General features: G+C 46.6%; 1 protein-coding gene across 46 annotated transcripts in view; it reads left to right on the forward strand.

The window, feature by feature from the left end:
* Positions 1 to 8,818: 8,818 nt before the first annotated feature.
* BIN1 (bridging integrator 1) overlaps positions 8,819 to 21,631 on the forward strand; it is a 147,236-nt gene continuing 134,423 nt past the window's right edge. For 7 of the 46 annotated variants that reach the window (XM_065561452.1, XM_065561435.1, XM_065561433.1 and 4 more), the window contains exon 1: positions 8,915 to 9,180. Coding sequence is in view for 35 of the 46 variants with exons in the window: in XM_065561435.1 (XP_065417507.1) it covers positions 9,100 to 9,180 (81 nt within the window). In the remaining 11 variants the exon portion in view is untranslated. Of the gene's footprint in view, positions 9,181 to 15,096; positions 15,201 to 21,631 lie in introns of those variants that run through there. The other 39 variants (XM_065561434.1, XM_065561448.1, XM_065561429.1 and 36 more) reach the window with 18 other exon arrangements.

Genomic DNA, 21,631 nt, shown 5'->3' on the forward strand with positions numbered 1-21,631 from the left:
ATACGTCGACTTCAGATACGCTATTCTCGTAGCTGAAGTTGCATATCTTAGATCGATTCCCCCCTCCCCCCCCCCCCCGTGTAGACCAGGCCTAAGTATAATGCTTCCTATTGTGAGTAGTCCCATTGGACCACGTTCCTTAGTGCTTTCAGGATTGAACCCCAAACAGGCAACATATAGACAAAGGATGGGATGGTGGAATACAACAAAGAGCAAGAGACTGAGTGGAGGAGTTTGGTATGTGTCTTATTAATTGCTTGTTTTTATTTTGTGTGTGTGTTTTTTTTTTAAATGAACGATTGTATGAGGTAAGCAGTAGGATTTGACGTGTCCTTGTGGAAGTGCATTTGGAGCAGGGGACTTGAAGGAGGAATGGGTGGCGGGGTGGCAGGCTAGGACAGTTTGCTTTACTGCAGAACTGATTAGCTTGATAGAGCTGGGTTACATGACTACATTTATTACCCACCTCCCGAGCCTGCTATCAGTTTGTTCTTTGCCGAGTATGAATTCTTCAGGCCCATGTCTTTCTAATCTCTGTGAAGTGCCGTACAAAGTTAGTGCACTAGCTCTGTCTTTGATATTAATAGCAGCAATCATCATTAATACCAAGGCCAAAGATCAGACTTTTTTATGGTATCACATAGAATATTTCCGTCTTCCCAACCCCCAATGAAATTGGCGCTGTTTTAGATGAAAAACTGTGATATGAGGCCAGGGCCGCCCAGGGGGGGGCAAGTGGGGCAATTTGTCCCAGGCCCCACAGGGGCCCCGCGAGCCCTGGCCCGGTGGCGGTCTGGGTCTTCGGCAGTATTTCAGCGGCGGGGGGGCCCTTCAGTCACTCCGGGTCTTCGGCGGCATTTCGGTGGCGGGTCCTTCAGTGCTACCGAAGACGCGGAGCGACTGAAGGGCCCCCCGCCGCCAAAATGCTGCCGAAGACGCGGACCACCGCCGGGTGAGTACTAGCGCTGCAGCTCCCCTGCTTTGCCCCAGGCCCCCTGAATCCTCTGGGCGGCCCTGTATGAGGCTGAAAGAAGGTCTCCCTCTCCTCCCTTCCACCTCCACCATACCCACCTACCACCAGCAGGGCCTGGGGCTGGATTCCAATATGACAACAATCCGTCTTTTCAAGTAGAATCTTTAGACTTCAGCTCTAGGGAATTTGGAAGTTGAACACAGCCAGGAACAAGTTCCTGTTCAGCTTTCTACAGACACTGCATGTGGCCCCCTGGAAATGATTTTGGCTGTGGTCACCATTTCAGTGACCACAGAGTGGTTAACCACAGACTGAAAGGCTGGTAGCACAGACCCATAGCTTAGGTTAGCCAATTAGCTACCAGTAACCAGGTAATTTATACGAAAAGAAGTAACCGAAGAAGAAAATGATAAAAGGTCTGTGATATACTGTGCTAAACTTCAGAGATTTTAACGGGGCTGTGGCAGGGCGACGACTCACCAGCACTGCGCCTCCTGCTGGTCTTCTCGGGAATTAGCTCTTTCCAGCCTGCCGCTGGCCCCCCGTGTCTCTCCCAGACCCCGGTGCCCTTTGCCCAGGGGTTCTGCCCACCACGGTACCCCCTTTCTCTGGGTCTCCCCTCCCCGGGGAGCCCCCAACCCCTATCCCCACCTTGCCACAGTGGCTACTGCCAGTCATGATCTAGCCCCCGCTCCCTGGGGCGGGCTGCAGTCTATAAACCCCTCATCATCGGCAAGGGGGGTGGGACCGGCTGCCTCTGCCTATCTCTGGGCCGCCCCTCTGCAGCACCCATTTGTGGGCCCTTAACTCGGCCTGCAGCCTGGGGCTTTGCTAGGCTGGAGCTCCCCAGCTCCCTCTGCCCTTCCCCAGCACTGCTCCACCCTAGGTACCCTGCTCAGCTCCCAGGCAGCCAGCTCCTTCTCTCTCTGGAACTAGAGAGAGAGTTTGTTTTTCTTCTGGCCCACAGCCCTCTTATAAGGGCCAGCTGGGCCCTGATTAAGCTGACCACAGCTGTGGCTGCTTTCCCAATCAGCCTAGCTTTCCCCGCTGCAGCCCTCTCCAAGGCTGCTTGATCCCCTTCAGGCAGGAGCGGGGTGACCACCCTGCTACAGGGGCCATGCCAGTGTTTTCCCCAGGAATTGAAATTAGGGGGGGGTGTTTGAATTTATCGGGGGAGGGGATCAGGGCCAATGAGGGGTGAAGGTGGGCTGTATGGCACCATAGTAAAAATTGAAAAATGTTTCAGGACCTTTTTATTAGATTTAACTCATGTTTTAAACCCATCACACAAATTAAAGTTGGCTACTCAAGCCTTCTATGAAGCACGACATCTACAGCCTTCTTGGTTTCTTGTTATAATTTTGCACAACTCTGTTCATGAACTTATTAAATGCAGTGCGTTCATCTTTGGTGGCTTCTCGTGTGTCCGGTACTTCCATTCCTTCAGTTGATATGCTCATTAGTTCAGTCACATGATCAGGCAGACGGCGACTTCTTTCAGAACACAAAATTCTATTCAGTGAGGCCAAAAAAATGCTCAACTGTAGCTGTTGTGACAGGAAGTAGGAAGAGATGTATTCCTACTTCTTTCACCCCAGAAAACATAGCACAAAGATCGGGTCGAGCCACTAGTGATGATAAAAAAGAAGTTGAAGTCAAATCTTCATTCATTCGTCGTATTATATTCCACTCTGTGTTCAAATTCTCTATTCTGTCCTGAGCACATGGCAGCCCCATTGCTGGTAGTGCCTCACTCCGCTCAACTGTCGGTGTTTTATAGGACAGGGTCTGTAAAAGCTACGTAGAGATTGAGTAGAATCTAGAAGTCACTGTTGTAGATTTTTAAGAATCAAGTCTGTTTACTTTTTCAGTTGCCTTAACAAACACTTCTTGTCCTCTTCACTTAAGGATTCAATATAAATGCCTTTGTTAGTCAACTTCTGGATTGAAGTTTTGCTTCTTCCAGTACTTTTTCAATGGATAGCTCTCTGATTGATCCAAATGTAGCTTCTATTGCTGGACAAAGATCTACTACTGTTGTAGCAGATGCCTGGATGACATTGTTTAATGACCCAAGTGGTTTCAACAGTAGACTTACAAGAGAGAGAACGGCAATAGTCTTCTTTGAACGTAATAGCAAAAGTAATCCACCAGCCTCACTTCGATCCATCCCATCTTGGTAGATACTTTCCAAATCCAGTAATAACGGCTGGAGTAATTTTAAGACAACAGCCAAAGATCGCTCATGAGAAAACCGGAGGGTTTTTCCCAGGTGGGACTAATTTGAACTTCAGTCCCAGTGTATCTTCTCTGTTTTTCAAGATATTCAGTCTTTTTGGACTCTTGCTGAAAAAAGGATATAATGAAGACATTAAATTTATAGCTTTTTTTAAAATGTATTTGAAGAGTCTGCAGCTCGTACTAGCTCTAGTTGGAGTAAATGTAAATGCAGTGTGTATAGGAGAGATTAGGGTTACACTTTTCTCTGAGCAAAGCTTGTACTCCACCATGTCTTCCAGCGAAGTTTTCTAGCTCCATCAAATGCACAAGCAGCCATCTGTTTGGGGTCCAATTGACAAGCATTTTACTCTTCTAAGATGTAGGTTGTCAACGATGCAGCTGATGTGTTTTCTATAGCTTGAACATCTAGAAATGCATTTACTGGCCTACCACTGACATCAAGATAACATATGACTTAATACTTGATGCCCATTTGCATCGGTGCATTCATCAGCCATGTATGCAAATTTGTTGAATGGGGTGAGAGAGTTCTTCACTTTTTCAACTGTTGAGTCTTTCAGTGTTGCACCACATGCTTCTAGCCAGTCAGTTGAGTTTCTTGCAGAAAGATAGTGAGCATTTGCTGGTCTTGTTCGGAACCAGTGTTCAGCTTCAGGATGAACAAGTGACAATGCACTTAACATTGGCCTCCAGTTTGTAGTGTGTGGTATCTCTTGCTTAAATAGAAAGTATGATGCCACAGCCATGTTTGTTCGCATGAACTGTGTTGTTTCTCCAGCATTCTTAACAGCCTCATTAACACTCACCGGTGTTGTCCTTGGTCAGTGGAGACTCAGAGTTCAGAGGTGCTTTCACATGAATTCACCTCCCAGGTGGGGGGCAAGAAGGTACCTTGCTCGTTCCTCCAGCTGCTCACGGTTCGCTCTGGCCACTGTTGTTCATTGTGCCACCGTTCACTCCACCACTCTGTTGCCAATGGCCCTGCGCCATCACCTTCTGCTGCCACGTGCCACTGTGACCTCTGCTAGTTGGTCTCTTGAGGTTCCACCCAGCTCTCAGTGATTTCAGCTGAGCTCTCAGTGGGGGAACCTCGCTGCTAGTGCAGTCTGGGCCATCTCTTCCACAGAAACACTGTCCCACAGCTGGTCTAAGCACTTAGACCTGATTATCAGTGATTTCAGCTGTAGTGGTCACTTAACAAAACAAAAGACTATCTATGGAGCCTATCAGCTCTGTCTTTAAACAGTGGAGAGGGGCAAATCAAATAGTACTTGTGACTCAGGCAGACCATCAAGCAAAACACCTGTCCCCACCCTTTTTCTTGATGCCCTCAATCAGCACAGGCTAAGTACAGTTCTACTGCCCTTTACTCATACAATAAGAACAACAACATTTCATTACCCCCTCGCATGCAAGTGATTTGTAACCCAACCCCAGCCAAAATCTATCACTTGGGTAACACAGCTCTGTTTGCTGGGTACCTAGGTAGATTAGGTGTGAATGTAAATACAACCTGGTCCTGAAGCCCTTTCCCCCCGCAGCCCCAGCTCATCCCTAGCTGTGAGGGAGAGCTCATTTAGACTTTATAAAAAGCAACAGAGAGTCCTGTGGCACCTTATAGACTAACAGATGTATTGGAGCATAAGCTTTCGTGGGTGAATGCCCACTTCGTCAGACGCATGCGAAAAGTCTATAAGGTGCCACAGGACTCTTTGTTGCTTTTTACAGATCCAGACTAACACCACTACCCCCTGATACATTTAGACTTTGTTTATAAAACACAATTTGAAATTATTAGGTTGGCCAACCTCACCGAAATGAATGCACTGACATTGTCATAAAAAACAACAGCTGTATAAGGAAGCTAGTCTATGTTCATACTCTTCAAATCTATTATACTTTTCCAGATACACATGTGTTATCATACACTGTATGTGCTTTTAAAGTGTGTATTAATGTTTCAATTTCAATTCAAATGTCCAAACAATCACTAAATTGGCAACACTGCATGTAACTAGTTCACAAAACTGGGGTGGGGGGTGCTGGGGAAATTCACGGGGGCTGTAGGGAAATCCCTGGGCCATGAGATGATCTCGTCTGACCTGCTGCATTGCACAGGCCAGAGAATTGTACCCAATTGCCTCTCTATTGAACCCAGTAACTTGTGTTTGATTAACGCCTTTCTTCCAGAAGGCATCCAGTCCAAAAGTGGGAGAATCCACTACTTCCCTTGGTAATTTGTTCTGATGGTTAGTCGCCCTCCTTGGAAAAAAAAATGTGTGCCTTATTTTTCATTTGAATTTGCCTGGATTTAACTTCCAGCCGTTGGTTCTTTATGTTTTTCTTCACTAGATTGAAGAGCCCTTTAGTACCGGGTATACTTTCACCCAGTGTAGGTATTTAATCACATCTATTTTAAAACTCTCAGTTCACTTTGCAAAATTTGACTTTTGGTTCAGTGAAATACAGTTTTCTATGGTGTGTCACTTTCTAATTGCAGGTGTCAAGCAATAATTTGAAAAGCAGCAGGGTGCATTATTTATAAATATTAAAGATCAATAATAGCAATTAGTTGCAATTAGTTGTTGAAGCCTTTGAAAATTAATAAGAATGACAAATTGCCGTGCCAGCTGAGAGATGTCTGCAAAGCTGTATCCTTGACAATGTCTAAGAATGAGGGCTTGGTTGTTCTATTTTTCAGCATAAAATCTTTAACCATAAATCACACCCCAACTGAAATGAAGGTGAATGGAGGCCTCAGCAGGCAGCTCTAAATAATATTTCTCATTTAGTTATTTTAAAATGTTGGCTCACTGGTGTAGGCTATGGGATGCACATCTTGTTTTCATAAAGGACCGTAAGTGACAGCAGCCCTATAGTATTATTCCATATATATTGTTATGCAAATATGCATGACACATGTTGAGCAGACAAAATTGCAGTTCACTTTACAATGACAAAACTTTATTAGCCAACATGGCTTAAACCTGATCATCCTCTCACTTATATCTGGGTAACCCCATTGACATCAATGGAGTCACACGGGTATTATAGTGTGATGAGAGGAGAGTCCTGATCTTTCCTCTCACCCCTTGTGGTTCTCCCGTCCCCATTCTCAGTCTTCATTGCTGTGGATAACACCCATATCCTCCCTCAAGCCCAAGAACACAACCTTGGGGTCCTCTTTGCCTCTGCCCTCCCATTCTCAGTGGTACCAGATGACAGAACAAGGAGTAATGGTCTCAAGTTGCAGTGGGGGAGGTTTAGGTTGGATATTAGGAAACACTATTTCACAAGGAGGGTGGTGAAGCACTGGAATGGGTTACCTAGGGAGGTGGTGGAATCTCCTTCCGTAGAGGTTTTTAAGGTCAGGCTTGACAAAGCCCTGGCTGGGATGATTTAGTTGGTGTTGGTCCTGCTTTGAGCAGGGGGTTGGACTAGGTGACCTCCTGAGGTCCCTTCCAACCCTGATATTCTATGATTCTAGGATTCTCCCCCTACATCCAGGTTGTGACCAAACCCTGCCTTCTTCCTTCACCTCTCCAGAGCACTCCCTCCCGATTGCTCTATCCCTTGCCAGTGATCTGGTCTTCTACTGCCTCAGGTATTAACCTCTTCTCACTCCAGCCTGCCTTCACATCCTTTGCTTTGCCCACATCACATGCCTCACCGAGCCACTTCATTGACTCCCTGTTGCACTTAGTGTCAGGTTCAGACTTCCCCTTCCCTGAGCGATGGAGTTATCCCGTCCTAACCCCTGGTGTAGACAGTGCCATGTCGACGGGATGGCTTCTCCTGTCGACATAGCCACTGCCTCTTGGGGAGGTGGAGTACCTATGCCAACAGGAGAACCTCTCCTGTCGGCATAAGTAGCGTCTACACTAAGCACTACAGCAGTAAGTGTAGATGTAACCCACACACTTCTTGGGTGTGGGGTTCTGTCCTATCTAGCGGCACCGAGACCATTTAGAGAGAGGTTAATGAGTCTGCTCTACAACCTTAGCTAAGAGCCGTGTGGTTTTTAGCTCATGCATTGAGGTCCGCAGTTCAATCCTGCCCGTCAACAACTGGGGTCTGTCAGCGTTACATAGACAAGCCCTGAGACTGCAGCTCTGTCTACAAAAATGGTTATGCTTACTCCTCAATTAAAAACATAGCCAATGAATTGTTCATATGCCGTGTCTGAACGACCAAGGGGAATGTACCGTATGTGTTCCTAAACGTTAGCCTGTTTCTGTAATCCATATCCTTCCTTGCCTCTCCCTTTCCCTGTGCTGGGTCTCTTGTCGGTCCTGTCTATCAATTAGACTCTAAGCCTTTTGGAGCACGGCCCTACCTGTGTTCTCTATGTTTTCTGCTATGTATCTAGCATTCTTATGGGTGCTAAATTTAACAATGGTTAGGCAGTTGGTGTGCTGAGACGGCTGCCCATCACGCTGACCAACCCTCCGTCTGTCCGTATCCATCCGCTGTCTCTTGTCTTACAGTTAGATTGTAAGCTTTTGGGGGCAAGGACTGTGTTTGTACACAGTGGGGTCCTGATCCATGGCAGCACGGCAGTAAAATAAATAAGCTGCAATATTAATAATAGTAATAATAGTATTGAGATGAAATGGCAGATGTGCAGGTGTCACTGTTGCCCTAGAACATAAGAACGGCCAGACTGGGTCAGACCAATGGTCCATCTAGGAAGTATCCTGTCTTCTGACAGTGGCCAATGTCAGGGGCATCAGAAGGAATTAACAGAACAGGTAATCATTAAGTGATCCACCCTCAGTCCCAGCTTCCAGCAGTCAGAGGCTTTGGGACCCCCGGAACATGGGCTTGCATCCCTGACCATCTTGGCTAATAGCCATTGATGGACCTCTCCTCCAGTAATTTATCTAATTCTTTTTTGAACCCAGTTATAGTTTTGGCCTTCACAACATCCCCTGGTGATGAGTTCCACAGGTTGGCTGTGCTTTGTGTGAAGAAGTACTTCCTTAAGTTTGTTTTAAACCTACTGCCTGTTAATTTCATTGGGTGATCCCTGGTTCTTGGGTTATGAGAAAGCGTAAATAACACTTCCTTATTCATATTCTCCACACCAGTCATGATTTTATAGACTTCTGTCATATTGCTCTCCTTAGTTGTCTCTTTCCCAAGCTGAACAGTCCCAGGGTTTTTAATCTCTCCTCATATGGAAACTGTTCCATCCCTCTTAATCATTTTTGTTGTCCTTTTCTGTACCTTTCCCAATTCTAATACAACTTTTTTGAGACAATCTATTGGGGAGGCTCAGAACCATTCAAATACGTGTCAGAGGCCCCGCACGGCTACAAACTAAGGCCCAGAGCATCCCAAAGGAGTTAGGCACGGGGATACCTTTGAGGATCTGGGCATAGCGGAGGGCACCTTTTGGCTCAGGTTGTAGTGAGCAGTGCTTTAGAAGTAGGAGAGTCGGCGGTCCATCCCCCTGAAGTTCTGAATGGCTTTTGGGTTTGTTGCGCTTTGCCTAAATACATTTCGATAAGGACTTGAACCAAGTGGCATAAAGATGCTCAGAGAGTAAGAGTGGGTGCAGAGCTGATGCGAGGGCGCGGGGGAGGAATGGCTTGGAAAGTTAAAGGAGGGCTGATAGGTGTGAGCAGAGATTTCTCCCTGCAGGGGCCTGCCCCCTTGCAGCCCGGGCTGTGGGCTGTGTCGTAGGAGGAAGCCGTCAGTCGCAGAGCGAGCGGTCCCTTTAAGAAGTGGCCGCGGCTGTGGGGCGCTGTGTCTTTAAAAGGCTGTATCCTGGCGCCTGGCTCCTGGAGAAGGGGATGGCCATTGTTTCGCTCCGGGTTTCCCCCGCGTCCCTCCTGCTCTGATTAGTGCAGCCGCGCGGGGGGAAAGGCAGGCAAGGCAAGATGGCTGAGATGGGCAAGGGAGTCACCGCGGGGAAAATAGCCAGCAACATGCAGAAGAAACTCACCCGAGCCCAGGAGAAGGTAAATCACGGGCGCGGCGCTGGGCGAGCCGAATCCGGGGTGCTGGGCGAGCTGGTTTTACTGGGGACGTGTCAATGCAAGGAGAGGGGGCTGGGGGCGCTGCAGTCTCCTCCCCACCCCCCCCCAGTTTTCCTCCCCACCCCACTCCCGAAGGCACTGACAGCCCAGCCCAGCCGGGGTGGCTAGTGCTAGCCAGCCCGGACTAGCCCCTTGGGGCCGCAGCTGCTGTGTCTCAGAGGGGCTTTGAGAGATGGGGGGTGGGGGGGTGCGTTGATTGACGGCCGGTGGAAGAGTGGTGGGGAGTGTGTGTGTGTGTGTGTGTGTGTTGTGTTGCGTGTGTGTGTGGGGTCACAAACAGCTAAGGCCAGGGAGCCGCGCTGCAGGCAGGCGCTCAAGCCCAGGGCAGGCAGGACGTGCTTTGCTTTCCCCTGCAGATCAGAGCTGTGCATTTACCCCCTCCCCGGGCAGCTTTCTGGCTGCCGCTGACACCCCCCAACCCCCCCCAGAGCTGTTCTGCCCTTGCTCCCCCACACTGCGGGGAGGGGGATTTCCCGGCATGGCACCGCAGGGGGGCTGTCCCCAGGGGGATCCCCAGTGGATGGCTGCGGGGTGTATTACACCAGGGGGTCCCAGCGTGAGACTCTGCAGACAGGGAGGGAGTGAAACGAGCTTGTGACAGGGGATGGGGGGGGGATGGATTAAATCCAGGGAGGTTACAAAGCTCTCCCCACTTGCTGCCTTGCCCATAAATCCAAGGGCTTGGGTCGAACGCAGCCTTTCAAAGGCTATTCTCTGGGCAGCCCCATGGATCCTGGCATGGGAAATGTTACAGGGCCAGGCGTGTAACATGGGCCCAGTAGCGTGAGAGCCTCTCTCTCCCTGAGATGCTAGCCATCCAAATCTGTCAGAGAGCAGCTCTCCTCTGGGCTGCTAGGCCCCGGTGCTGGTTAGCCCCCCGGGTTTATCTCTGGAGGAGCTGCCCGGTGGAGGAAATCAAAAATGTTAAACGGGTTTTCAGGGGGCTGCTGCACTTGGGGGTCACGTCTCAAGCATTTGCTAGGCGAGAACGTGAAATTTCACAGCAAGGTTTCCAACCCGCTTGTGTGATCTAGTGGGGATCAGCAGGGGTGTGTGTGGTGGGGGGAAGGATCAGGCCTGTTCCCTTTGAAACTCATTGCTGGCTGTAGACTGAACGGAAAAGCTCTCCTGATTTTTAGAAAGCACTGCATGGCAATCGGAGCAGCTCTTTGTGCTTCGCTAGCTGGAGGGTGCTAAGCATGGCACCCAAGGGTGCGGGATTAAAGGAGTTCGACACCACCTTCCTCCTTGTCTCATCCTCTCTTCTAAAACCTGGCACAACATTTCCTAGTGCTTTCCCCTTTCATTCTCAGATTCCGGAGTCTGTCACTAGGCTATATATCCTTCCTCTGCTAACATCACGCTGTTGCTGCGGGGGGATGAATCAGGGTCTCTTTTTCCTGATGTCAGGGAAAGGTTAGGGGACTATGCAGTGGATAGTTTTCACGTTCATCTCTCTGGGATCCTGCTGTGGACGCCAGATGCCTTGTCTGTGCAGGGATTATCGGACATTTTATGCAGGGGCACTGATCAGCTGTTTTTTATCTCAAGCATGCTCATCTTGGTTTTCAGTGGTTGCTGTTACAGAGAGATGACATTGACTCAGTAAGGAGCGGTGTATCTTTGGGAGAATGCTTCTGCCATGACTGTTTCTATTCTCCAGGAGTTACCTTTAGTTCTAGATGGAAGGCCTGGGTACACAAAGCAAAGTGAATGGAAAATGCTACCAGATCAGAATGGTGAATGGAGGTCAGAGGCCCCCTGCCCCCTCTGACAGCTCTCACTGAATTGCACTTATTTAATGAAGCTGGAATCGGGCCCATAATGTTGTCTGACTGCTTTAAAAAGCAACTGGACAGTAACAGCACAGGGGGCAGCAAAGAAAACGCCTGCTCCTACACACTAAACCAGGGAACTAGGACAGTGACATCTCTTGGGTTGTAAACACACAAAAAAAAAAAAAAAAAAAAAAAAAAAATTGCAGGGCTTGGTTCATTCTCTGCTTGGCCTCTAGGAACTGATTTAATAGAGAGTGTGATCAGACAGCAAGTGTGAAAAATCGGGACAGGGGTGGGGGGTAATAGGAGCCTCTATAAGAAAAAAACCCAAAAATCGGGACTGTCCCTATAAAATCGGGACATCTGGTCACCCTACATGGGGGAGACCTCACCCTCTTCTCCTCCGGAATGGCTTGCATAGAGGAGAGTTATTCCACTAATTTTGATACTAGCAAAGTGAGAGGTAAGCATACCGCAATAATTACAGGATTACCCTCTGTTCCCCACGACATGGTAATCTAGGGAGACAAATGCAGTGAACGTTATGCCATCACTCTGGCATTTGCCAGACTTTATTTCCTTTAAGTAATAGATACATATAAATCATTGCTTGGTGGGAAGAATGTAATGCCACTCTATGGTCTGAGAGAAGAGTTGTGTGTATTTAAAGCCAGACATTAATAGTTGCGTTAAGCAAAAGTGTTGAAGATAAGTTGGTTGCTCAGCACCCAAACTTTTATTTTTAAAAAAGGTTATCCCGAAAGGATGCTCTGAAAGATCTAGCAATTTCCTTTAAAAAGCCTTACTGAATAAAGTTGAAATAGCTTTGGAGCCCACTGTATTAAAAATGCAAAATGTATCCATTATTGTGGGCGCATATGTAACTTTGCTAAGAGGGAGATGTGACCAGTGTGAACCCTGGGAGATGTTAGGAGCTTCAGAGGACTATTTGCTAGGCAAGAATGAACTTCTGGGACAAAGTTCAAGTTGGTGTCCTGGAGAGGAGGTGAATGCATAACCAGAGGAGGGATTTTGCAAAGACCCAGCCTTTTGAAGCTATGCCCTGAGAAGAGAACCATTGTCTGCTGTTCACCTGCTACTTTGATCTTGGCCTCAAGCCCAAGCTGTATAAAGGAAAGAATTAACTATCCGTGACTGTGTGTATTCGGAGCGAAAGCTGATATAAAATTGTGACCGCTCACAAAAGAACCCTAGGAGGGGTTTGAAGGAATGATCACTTACCAGAGCCCTTGTTGGAGCTGAGGGTGATCTCTGGTTAGCTGGCATGTAGGTTCTTTTATTGTTCTTAATCTGTTTTCTCTGTCATGCTTTCACCTTAATAGTAAATGTGCTTGCTTAGAAAGGGCTGTGTGGGTAACTTATCACGGTAGGCAGCTGTGCTGTTTATAGCCTCTGGTGAGAAAGCAGTGTGCAGTTGCTGGCTGTTTGGGCCGTCTGGCTTGCTGCGGATATCACAATGTAGGCTGGGAACTGTGCAGCCTGGAAAAACCCCGGTCTGAAGGGAGACGGTCTCCTGCCAAGAGAGGTGATCGCTGGGGAGCTAGAAGCCTACAAGTGGGTGCCCTTGCTGGACCACAAAGAGGGAATACTGGTGCAGTTGCCTTGAACTGTGACAGATGCTCCAGGGAATTTTCACTTGCTTTTAAGCATAGGTGCTAACTCTGTGGGTGCCCCAGCCGATCAACTCCTCCCAGCGCCTCCTGGCTGCCACCATCAGCTGTTCCCCAGCATGCAGGTGGTGCTGGGAGGGAGGGGGAGGAGCGGGGATGGGGCACACTGGGGGAGGAGGCAGAGAGAGGTGGGGGCAGAGAGAGGTGGGCGTGGGAGCTTGTGGGAATGGATGGCGTGGGGCTGGGGTCTGGGGCTGAGCGCCTCCCCCCCCCCCCTCCCCCCCCGGCAAAGGAAAAAGCAGGCACTGATGCTTTTAAGGCTGGTATATTTTAGTGCTTAAACACACTTGGAGTGTCCCTGTTATGTATCCTTTTTAAGTTTTATATTTAGAATCAGAATCCCTCCTCCTCCTCCATTGATTTCCAGCTCGAGCGCTGGGAGTTTATGATCTCAGCAATTTCCCTGGTGATGAATTGGAGCCTTGTATTGAATGAAGAACGAGGTCTTATTCAATACCAAATTCACAATGGAATACTGGATGCATCCTCTTTCCGCTTCTGAGATCTGTTATGCAAGGATGTAAGATGTTCCTTCAGATGTGGCGCTTGTGTCCGCTTTTCACCAAAGCTCTCGGTTTATTTCCGGAAGATACTTTCTTATGTCAGGCAGAAATATGCGGCTATGTGGTTGGGTAATTGGATACAAAATCTTGTATATTCATGTTCAGCCTCTTAGAGTAGCAGTGAGTAAAAATTGTTACCATCTGGTGGTTATTCAGTGATCTATGTAAAGAATGATTTTGGTGTCTCAGACCGGTCACTAATGGACAGGTGTCCACATGGCAAAAAAACCATCATAAATGGTACTTACTCACACCCTTTTTGGCAGCCTTAACAGAGAAGCTGGTGATTAATGGGACTTAGGCAAGAAGTCACCTCTTGCGGTATGTCTACACAGCAGCTGGGAGAGTGATTCCTACCTCCAGTAGATATAGATGTGCACTAGTTCAAGACTGTGTTAGCACTAAAAATAGTGATATGGCTGCAATGGCTCACGCTGGCCTCATGAATACATACTCAGAGGTGGGATTTTATTTGGGTGACTAGCTTAGACTGCTGCTATTTTTAGTGTGTTAGCTTGAGCAGAGCTAATATCTATCTAATCTCTCTCTATATCTACCTGAACTGGGAATCACACCTCCCACCACCTGCTGGGTAGACACCCTTAATCATTTAGTTGGCTCTTCTTAGTCAGGAATGAGGTATGTTGGGACAGGTTCATTGCAGTTGTCTATCCTGTAGATAACTGGCGGATCTTCAGCTTCTAAGACTTGGGTTCTAAACGCACTGTAAATGGGAGAAAAAAGGCTGGTGCCACAAAAACATGACAGATGTTCACGTCGGCGGTCATCATGGGCCTGGTGTTGATGTTTGTTTGCCCGATCAGATTGGAAAAGAGGAGACTAAGGGCAGATATGATAGTGGTATATAAAATCATGAGTGGTGTGGAGAAAGTGAATAAGGAAAAGTTTATTTACGCATTCCCATAATACAAGAACTAGGGGCCACCAAATGAAATTAATGGGCAGCAGGCTTAAAACAAATAAAAGGTAGTTCTTCTTCACACAGCGCACAGTCAACTTGTGGAACTCCTTGCCTGAGGAGGTTGTGAAGGCTAGGACTATAACAGGGTTTAAGAGAACTGGATAAATTCATGGAGGTGAAGTCCATTAACGGCTATTAGCCAGGCTGGGTAAGGAATGGTGTCCCTAGCCTTTGTTTGTCAGAGGGTGGAGATGGATGGCAGGAGAGAGATCACTTGATCATTACCTGTTAGGTTCACTCCCTCTGGGGCACCTGGCATTGGCCACTGTCGGTAGACAGGATACTGGGCTAGATGGACCTTTGGTCTGACCCAGTACGGCCATTCTTATGTTCCTTTTTATGGCATGTAATAAGTGCTCCACAATCTATGCTTTCCTTTTGTTTTTAACCTATAATAATCTAGTTTCTTGTCTAGATTGTAAATATGTCTGTTCCCTATTCCACATGGTCACTTTTCCCAGTGCTTTACTGATACCAGTTTTACACACAGAATTAAGTCATCCTAGCTCTGTTCCAGGGATTCGCTGTTTCTAGGCCTTTCAGTCTATCTACATGAGCACACATTTTCACTCCACATTTAAATAAAAATGAATTTGGCTGATTGGAATGGATCTTGGTGTCCTAGAAATTCCTCTGTAAAGTTCCAGGTGGAGGGTCGATTAATGCCGCAAACTGATCACTGACCTCTTGTTGCTCAGCTGGCCGTAACTGGGCATGTCACAGAGACAAACCTGTTCAGTCATTACTAGCGTCTCTGATTGGCTGGTTAGAGAGCAGGAGTGGAATGATATTAGCTGTGCCGAGAGCAGCTCAGGATTTAAGGTTTCTGGAGGCAAGCCAACATGGTGAGGAGAGAAATGTGTGGTAGATGCAAGGAATAGAAAACTATCAAATTTTGGGCAAAGGATTTCTGCAGGAATAATGTGAGGTAGAAATAATAGACTAGTTTATTCCTATTGCTCCAGGCTTGGATCGTGTGTGTGTGTTGGGGTATGTTTGTGTCATGTTTTTATTATGTTCTGTTGGAATTTAGATAAGAGTGGTGGTTTCTTTGCCAAGTAAATATTACATTAAAAGACCTCTGCATCTAGCTCAACCTTCCAGAGGTACATTCTTCTACTGTTATGACGTCAGTGGGGTGTAATCATTCTATTTAATGTGAATGCTAACAAACAAATCCATCTTCACTTCCCTATCTTTATTCCTAATCTAAGCAACCTAAGCGCAGGAGGGATTCCATCTAGATCAAGCTTTGTTTCAATGATAGCGTACGTTATGATAGGCCTCCCTAGTGTGGTTTTAGATCACAGGTCTGGGAGTCAGGACTCCCAGGTTCTAACTTTTCCAACTCTGCCACTGACTTGCTGGGTTACCCTGGGCATTTTACTTCAACTCTTTCCCCATGTGTACTCTGGGGATGATGACACATAGCCATCTTTGATGGGGCTTTGGCCTCAGAAGAGAGTGTTCTATCAGTGCAAAGTGTTATCAGTTTATTATTGGTGAGCATAATGCTTTATGTACCAGTAAGACAAGCACAGCTTTAAAGAATTTACAATCCTAGGCAAATGGTTAATGGTGAGAAATAATAAAGGACCCTGGGGTGGAAGGTGGCTGGGAAGGAAGGGGTAAAAGAAAACTGTTCCTGCTCTGCCTCTCAATCCCTTTCTCGAATAACTTGTCTGTCACAAGAATGGTGTTAGTACAACACCATTCAGAGGGGAGCTGTCTCTTCGCTGATCTGACTCTGTTCCTTTCTTTTTCTCACTCTTTCTTTCTTTAGCCCTCCATTGACCAGGCGCCATGAGAAGGATGTCAATGGGTAGGAAGGGTTTAGCAAAAAGGCAGGCCTTGCATGTTGATCAGACCTGGTCTCAGTCTTGACCCTTATGTGAAGAAGCCCAGAGGTGGGGTCTAAGAACTCTCTGTGTGAAATTCTGGCCCTATTGAAATCAATGGGAGTTTTGCCGCTGACTTTAGTTGGCCCAAAGACTTTGCCCCGTGGTCCCCAGAGTCTTAATCTGGTCTCCTCCAGCTGTGGACTGCAGCTGTCTGGGAGGCAGCCTCGGAGATGGCCAGGTCCTAGCTCTGAGGAGGTCTTTGGAGGTCTTTCAAATTTGTATTGAAAAAGTAGAAAAGGGGCTAGTGCTTTGTGTTGCCTTGGCCCTTCCATTGCGGGGAGTAAATGTCTGGAACAAATACGCCTGCCTATTCTGTTCAAGATGGCGGAATTCATTTTTGCTGCACCTCAGGTTCCTCATGGCCTTTCGAAGCCTTGATCTGGTGCTACTGTTTGACCTCATTCCTGGGCCAAGTGTCAAACGCTCCGTGTAATGTCAGGCAGGAGGAGTGCGGAAGTGGCAACGCCGCGGGGGATAGAAGTACTGTACACATACTGATTCTGTCAGGAACTGTCTTTTTTTGTTGGAGGACTCTCCAGCAGCTTGTACAAGGTTTGCTTTGTGGGTGGTGGTTTCTCTTACTTAACACTGGTAAACGGCCATCTCCACCTGCCTTTCCTAGAGTTAATCCTGGAAGTGACAACATGACTCTAAGAGCCATAATTAATGACCGCTGGAAACTGACCACATTGTAGTTAATTCATTTAGGAAACACAAAGCTCTCTTTTCACCTGTGATTTAATTTGATTATTGATGCAAGCCCTCTCTAAAATTATTCTTGGGAGGTCAGAGGTTTGCATTGTTTACTGAGGTAGTTGTAAGAGGAGTATTGATAAGACTTCAAGGGAGATGGACAATAGCCCCCTGGAAGTTACTCTGGCTGGGAGAAACCAGGAGAAGTCCTGATTCATGTTGAGAATAGCTCACTTCCATCTTCATTGAATTGGCCTGGTTAGCACTGACCCCCCACTTGTTAAGGCAACTCACATCTTTTCATGTGCTGTAATATATATATTTTGCTTACTGTATTTTTCACTTCATGCATCTGATGAAGTGGGTTTTAGCCCACAAAAGCTTATGCCCAAATAAATTTTAGTCTCTAAGGTGCCACAAGTACTCCTCGTTTTTGCTGATACAGACTAACACGGCTACCACTCTGAAATCTAGCTGGGAGGTTAATTGAAGAGCTTTCATCCCTTCAGCCTTTCTTTGCTGCTAATCATTGCCCTAGAGCAAAACCACATCATTTAATTAATTATTGTTACAGCATCATAAACTTGCCTGGCACTTTACCAACAAATGAGACAAGTCACTGCCCTGAAGCTTTTACAGTCTGAGGTGCTCAGCGCCTTGCCAGATTGGATCCTACGGGCATGGCCACGCTACAAAATTAAGTCGACCTAACTTAAGTAGGCACGCAGCTGCTGCAGTAATTACATCGCTTGTGTGTGTCTAAACTTTGTTCCTTGTGTCGGGGGGTCTGGTTCCTCACCAGGAGCGCGTGGACTGATTGAACTGTCCGTGTGGGGCATAGTTAGGGTGACCAGATGAGAGTAAGAAAATATCAGGACACATGGGGTTGGGGGTAGGGGAGTCGCCGGCGGAGGAAAGAAAAAAAGGGAGTACTGTGAAATGTCGGGACGTGGGACAAAGGCCTAAATATCGGGAAGGTCCTGATTTTATCGGGATGTCTGGTCACCCTAGGCATAGTGGGACGGCTTCTGAAAGCCCGCAACAGTTGATGTAAGCAACGCAGTGTCTACACTGATGCTGTGTCGACCTAGCTACATGGAGATAGATTCTACGCCTCTCGTGGAGGTGGAGTTATTAAGTGGGTGTAGTGGGTGAGTTCTGTTGGTGGGAGCAAAATTGTAGCGTAAACGCTTTCAGAGTTAGGTCAACGTAAGCAGCCTTGCGTCACCCTAACTCTGTAGTGTAGACGCTGTCCTCCTTTCCTTCCCACCACTCTCCTCCTCCTCTTCCCCTGAAAGGTTACAACAAGAAGAGCCCTGTGGTTGCTCTGTGTAGAGCTGTATGGTGCCTCAAACAGTGTCGCCAACTTTGCCTTTTTTTTATCACAAGGGACAGGGTTTTAGAAGATTTTTGGAGCCCGTCTGGTGAGAAGCTCTAGCCCCCTTGTGAAGTTCAGCCTTGCGGGAAGCCGGCAGAGTCTCTTCCCCTTGGCCTGGCTCCACTCTCACCTTCTCCCCCATGTGAGAAATACAGACAGGACAGTGCATGCATCTGCTCTTTTCCCCTACCCTCTGCAGCACCTGGCCTGGGAAGAGGCGGGGGGAGGAGGGGAAGAAGAGCTCCAGGAGCTGACACCCTCCAGGCTGGGAAAGGGGGAGACGGGATCCTGCTGCAGCCTCCCTGGTCTGGGGGTATGTGAAGAGCCTGAGGAGAAGCAGAGGTGAGGCTGGGGGTGGGGACTGATGGGACTGGGGGGTGGGGTGCTGCTGAGTTGAGGGAAGGGGAGAGGCTGCAGGAAGGAAGAATAATTAAAATAAAAAATATTTTTAGCTATTTGGACAATTATGAAGCTTTTAAAAAAACAACAAAATTTATTGTAATTACTGAACAATGTATATATTTATGTAAGTGATCAAAATTATCCAGAGAAGAAAAATTTAAAATGACTTGAGATACTTTGAATGTGACTGAATGGATTATTTAACAATAATATTTAGGGATTATAAATATAATTAATAAATATAAAAGGCCCTGAAAGCTGGCTCACGTTGCAAAGGTATTCTTGCATGTGAAGGTCTTTGTAGCTCATATAAATCATTATTGAAAAATAACTGGAAAATTTGCTACTTTGAGAGTGCCTTGTGTTTCATTGTTCATTTTTCAGCTCTATTTTATAGGCCTTGTATGGTATATTTCAAAATAAGTATGAATTAGGTTTTTCCATCCTGTTTTATCTTTATCACACTATGGAGCTCCACTGAGCACTTCTTTGTGCAAGAACTTAACAGAAGTGTGCCCCCTTTTCCCCACCAGCATAGTTGCCTTCCTTCCACCCCATCTTTCCATTTTTGAAGGGATACTTTTGAGGGGACGTCCATCCTAAAAATGAGATACCGTTCACGGAAGCATTACAATGATATTGAAATGAGTCTCTCGCTGCTTAGGAGGAGCTCAGATAAAACAAAGTCTTAACCATTTTGTGACCTCTCCCTTCCAATTCTCCTAAATAGGTTTATGCATCCGAAGAAGTGGGCTGTAGTCCACGAAAGCTTATGCTCTAATAAATTTGTTAGTCTCTAAGGTGCCACAAGTACTCCTGTTCTTCTTTTTGCGGATACAGACTAACACGGCTGCTACTCTGAAACCTAAATAGGTTTGTGTACCTTCAGCGTACCCTGACTCTCCATCTCAGCAGCCAGGGAGAATAGCTGGACGTGCCGCCCCTGTCCGAAGTGGCCGCCCCAAGCACCTGCTTGGTAAGCTGGTGCCTGGAGCCGGCCCTGTTCACAGCTCCACATGGGCTGCCAGACCATGCAGAGCCCCTGTGATCAAATCTTGCCCCAGTCAGTTGCACTAGCAATTTACCAGGATCCTGAAGGCTGCGCTTGATTTGCATTAACAGAACAGATTGCAGCCACCCTCTTCTTCAGGGAGATACTAGCGTTCCGTCCTCTCTATTTATTTCAGTGACTCTGGGACATGTATTCTGAGTGCTGTCTTTTTTAAAAATAAAGTTGTATTATTCTGAGCTGCATTTGGCCAGTGAGCTCTGCATTATCCAACTCGTACAATGTGACTTTTCTATTTATGCGACAAAAGAACAAGAATTAAATTATCTGCTGTGGTGGCTTCAGAAACCGCCCACACAAAGAGCTTGGTCTCCTAACGTCAGCAGTGTAGAGGAAATGGATGGCGACTTGGAATGGACAGCCTGCCTTTTAACCCTCCGCTCCATAGCTAGTTTATTTGTCTCGCTGGAGTTAATTAACAAACCATCTAAGTTTCAGAGTGGTAGCCGTGTTAGTCTGTATCAGCAAAAACAGTGAGGAGTTCTTGTGGCACTTTAGGGACTAACAAATTAATTTGGGCATAAGCTTTTGTGGGCTAAAACCCACTTCATCAGAAACATGCAGTGAAAAATACAGGAAACTGTGTGTGTGTGTGTGTGTATGTGTGTATATATATATATATATATATATATATATATATATAAAATTACAGCACATGAAAAGATGGCAGTTGCCTTACCAAGTGGGGGGGTCCGTGCTAATGAGGCCAAGTGGGGGGGGGGGGAGTCAGTGCTAACTTCCACCTTAATTGAATTGGCCTTGTTAGCACTGGCCCCCCACTTGGTAAGGCAGCTCCCATCTTTTCATGTGCTGTAATATATATACTGGTTAGGTTAATGGTCAATGTCTGTATCGCCTCTGCTGTTGCTAGAGTCTGGATCACCCTGTCAGCTGCTGTACCTTGTACATTTCCCTGAGGGGGGGATTTTAACTTCAAGCTCTAGCAGAGGCAAAGTGGGGTTATTACTTGGTGATTTGCTCTGTGACTGGAAAGGCCTCCGGGGTTTCTTCTCCTGTCTCCCTGATGCATGTATAGGTAATTTCCATTAATACCCATATGGGATATCTTTCCATGTTCTTATGTTGGCGCCTATCAATTATGTTGTCCTAGCAATCTAATAGGGTTGCAAACAACAAGGTTCTGTAGAAATTACCCTTAATACCTATAGCGTCTACCCTAAAACTCTATAGTTTGTTTGTTTGGTTATTTTTAAAAAAATCCATCCTTTAGATTTCTACAGCAGGAAGCAAATGCTCTATTTTCTGTTTAAACTGAATAGGATTTTTCATAAGGAGGTCAACAGAAATTGAATGCGTGTCTGGTGGTGTGAGCAGAGCTCAGTGTTTTCTCCATATCAGTCACAGATAGTTTGGACCATCTCTCTACCCATCTCACCAGTAGAAATTCTAGCTCTCCATAACCGATCTACAGGTGGTGGTCCCAAATCCTCTGATTTTACTGCAAGTGTCGCAATAGTTGGTATTTTTTTTTTTTTAAAGCCCTGATTTCTTGAGTCATGTGAATGTGAGAATCTCCATTTTCATCCTTATAAAAAAAGAGGTAAATTAATAACCCTCATGGTTGCAGAGACAAGCTTGAAAACATGACCTCTAATGTTCTCAACCAGGGTACGCAGAAGTCTTCCAGGGGATACATCAACTCATCTAGATATTTGCCTAGTTTTATAACAGGCTACATAAAAAGCACTGGTGAAGTCAGAACAAACTCAGTTTTTTTCTTCCTCTAGAACAGTGGCTCTCAACCTTTCCAGATTACTAGACCCCTGATCTGTTTTGCGTCCTTCCCCCCCCCCCCCCCCCCAGTTTCACCTCACTTAAAAACTACTTGCTAACAAAGTCAGACATAAATATACAAGTGTCCCAGCCACTAGTACTTTCTCATTTTTACCATATAA

The sequence above is a fragment of the Chrysemys picta genome, chromosome 11 (assembly GCF_011386835.1).
Source record: "Chrysemys picta bellii isolate R12L10 chromosome 11, ASM1138683v2, whole genome shotgun sequence".
Taxonomy (NCBI): Eukaryota; Metazoa; Chordata; order Testudines; family Emydidae; genus Chrysemys; species Chrysemys picta.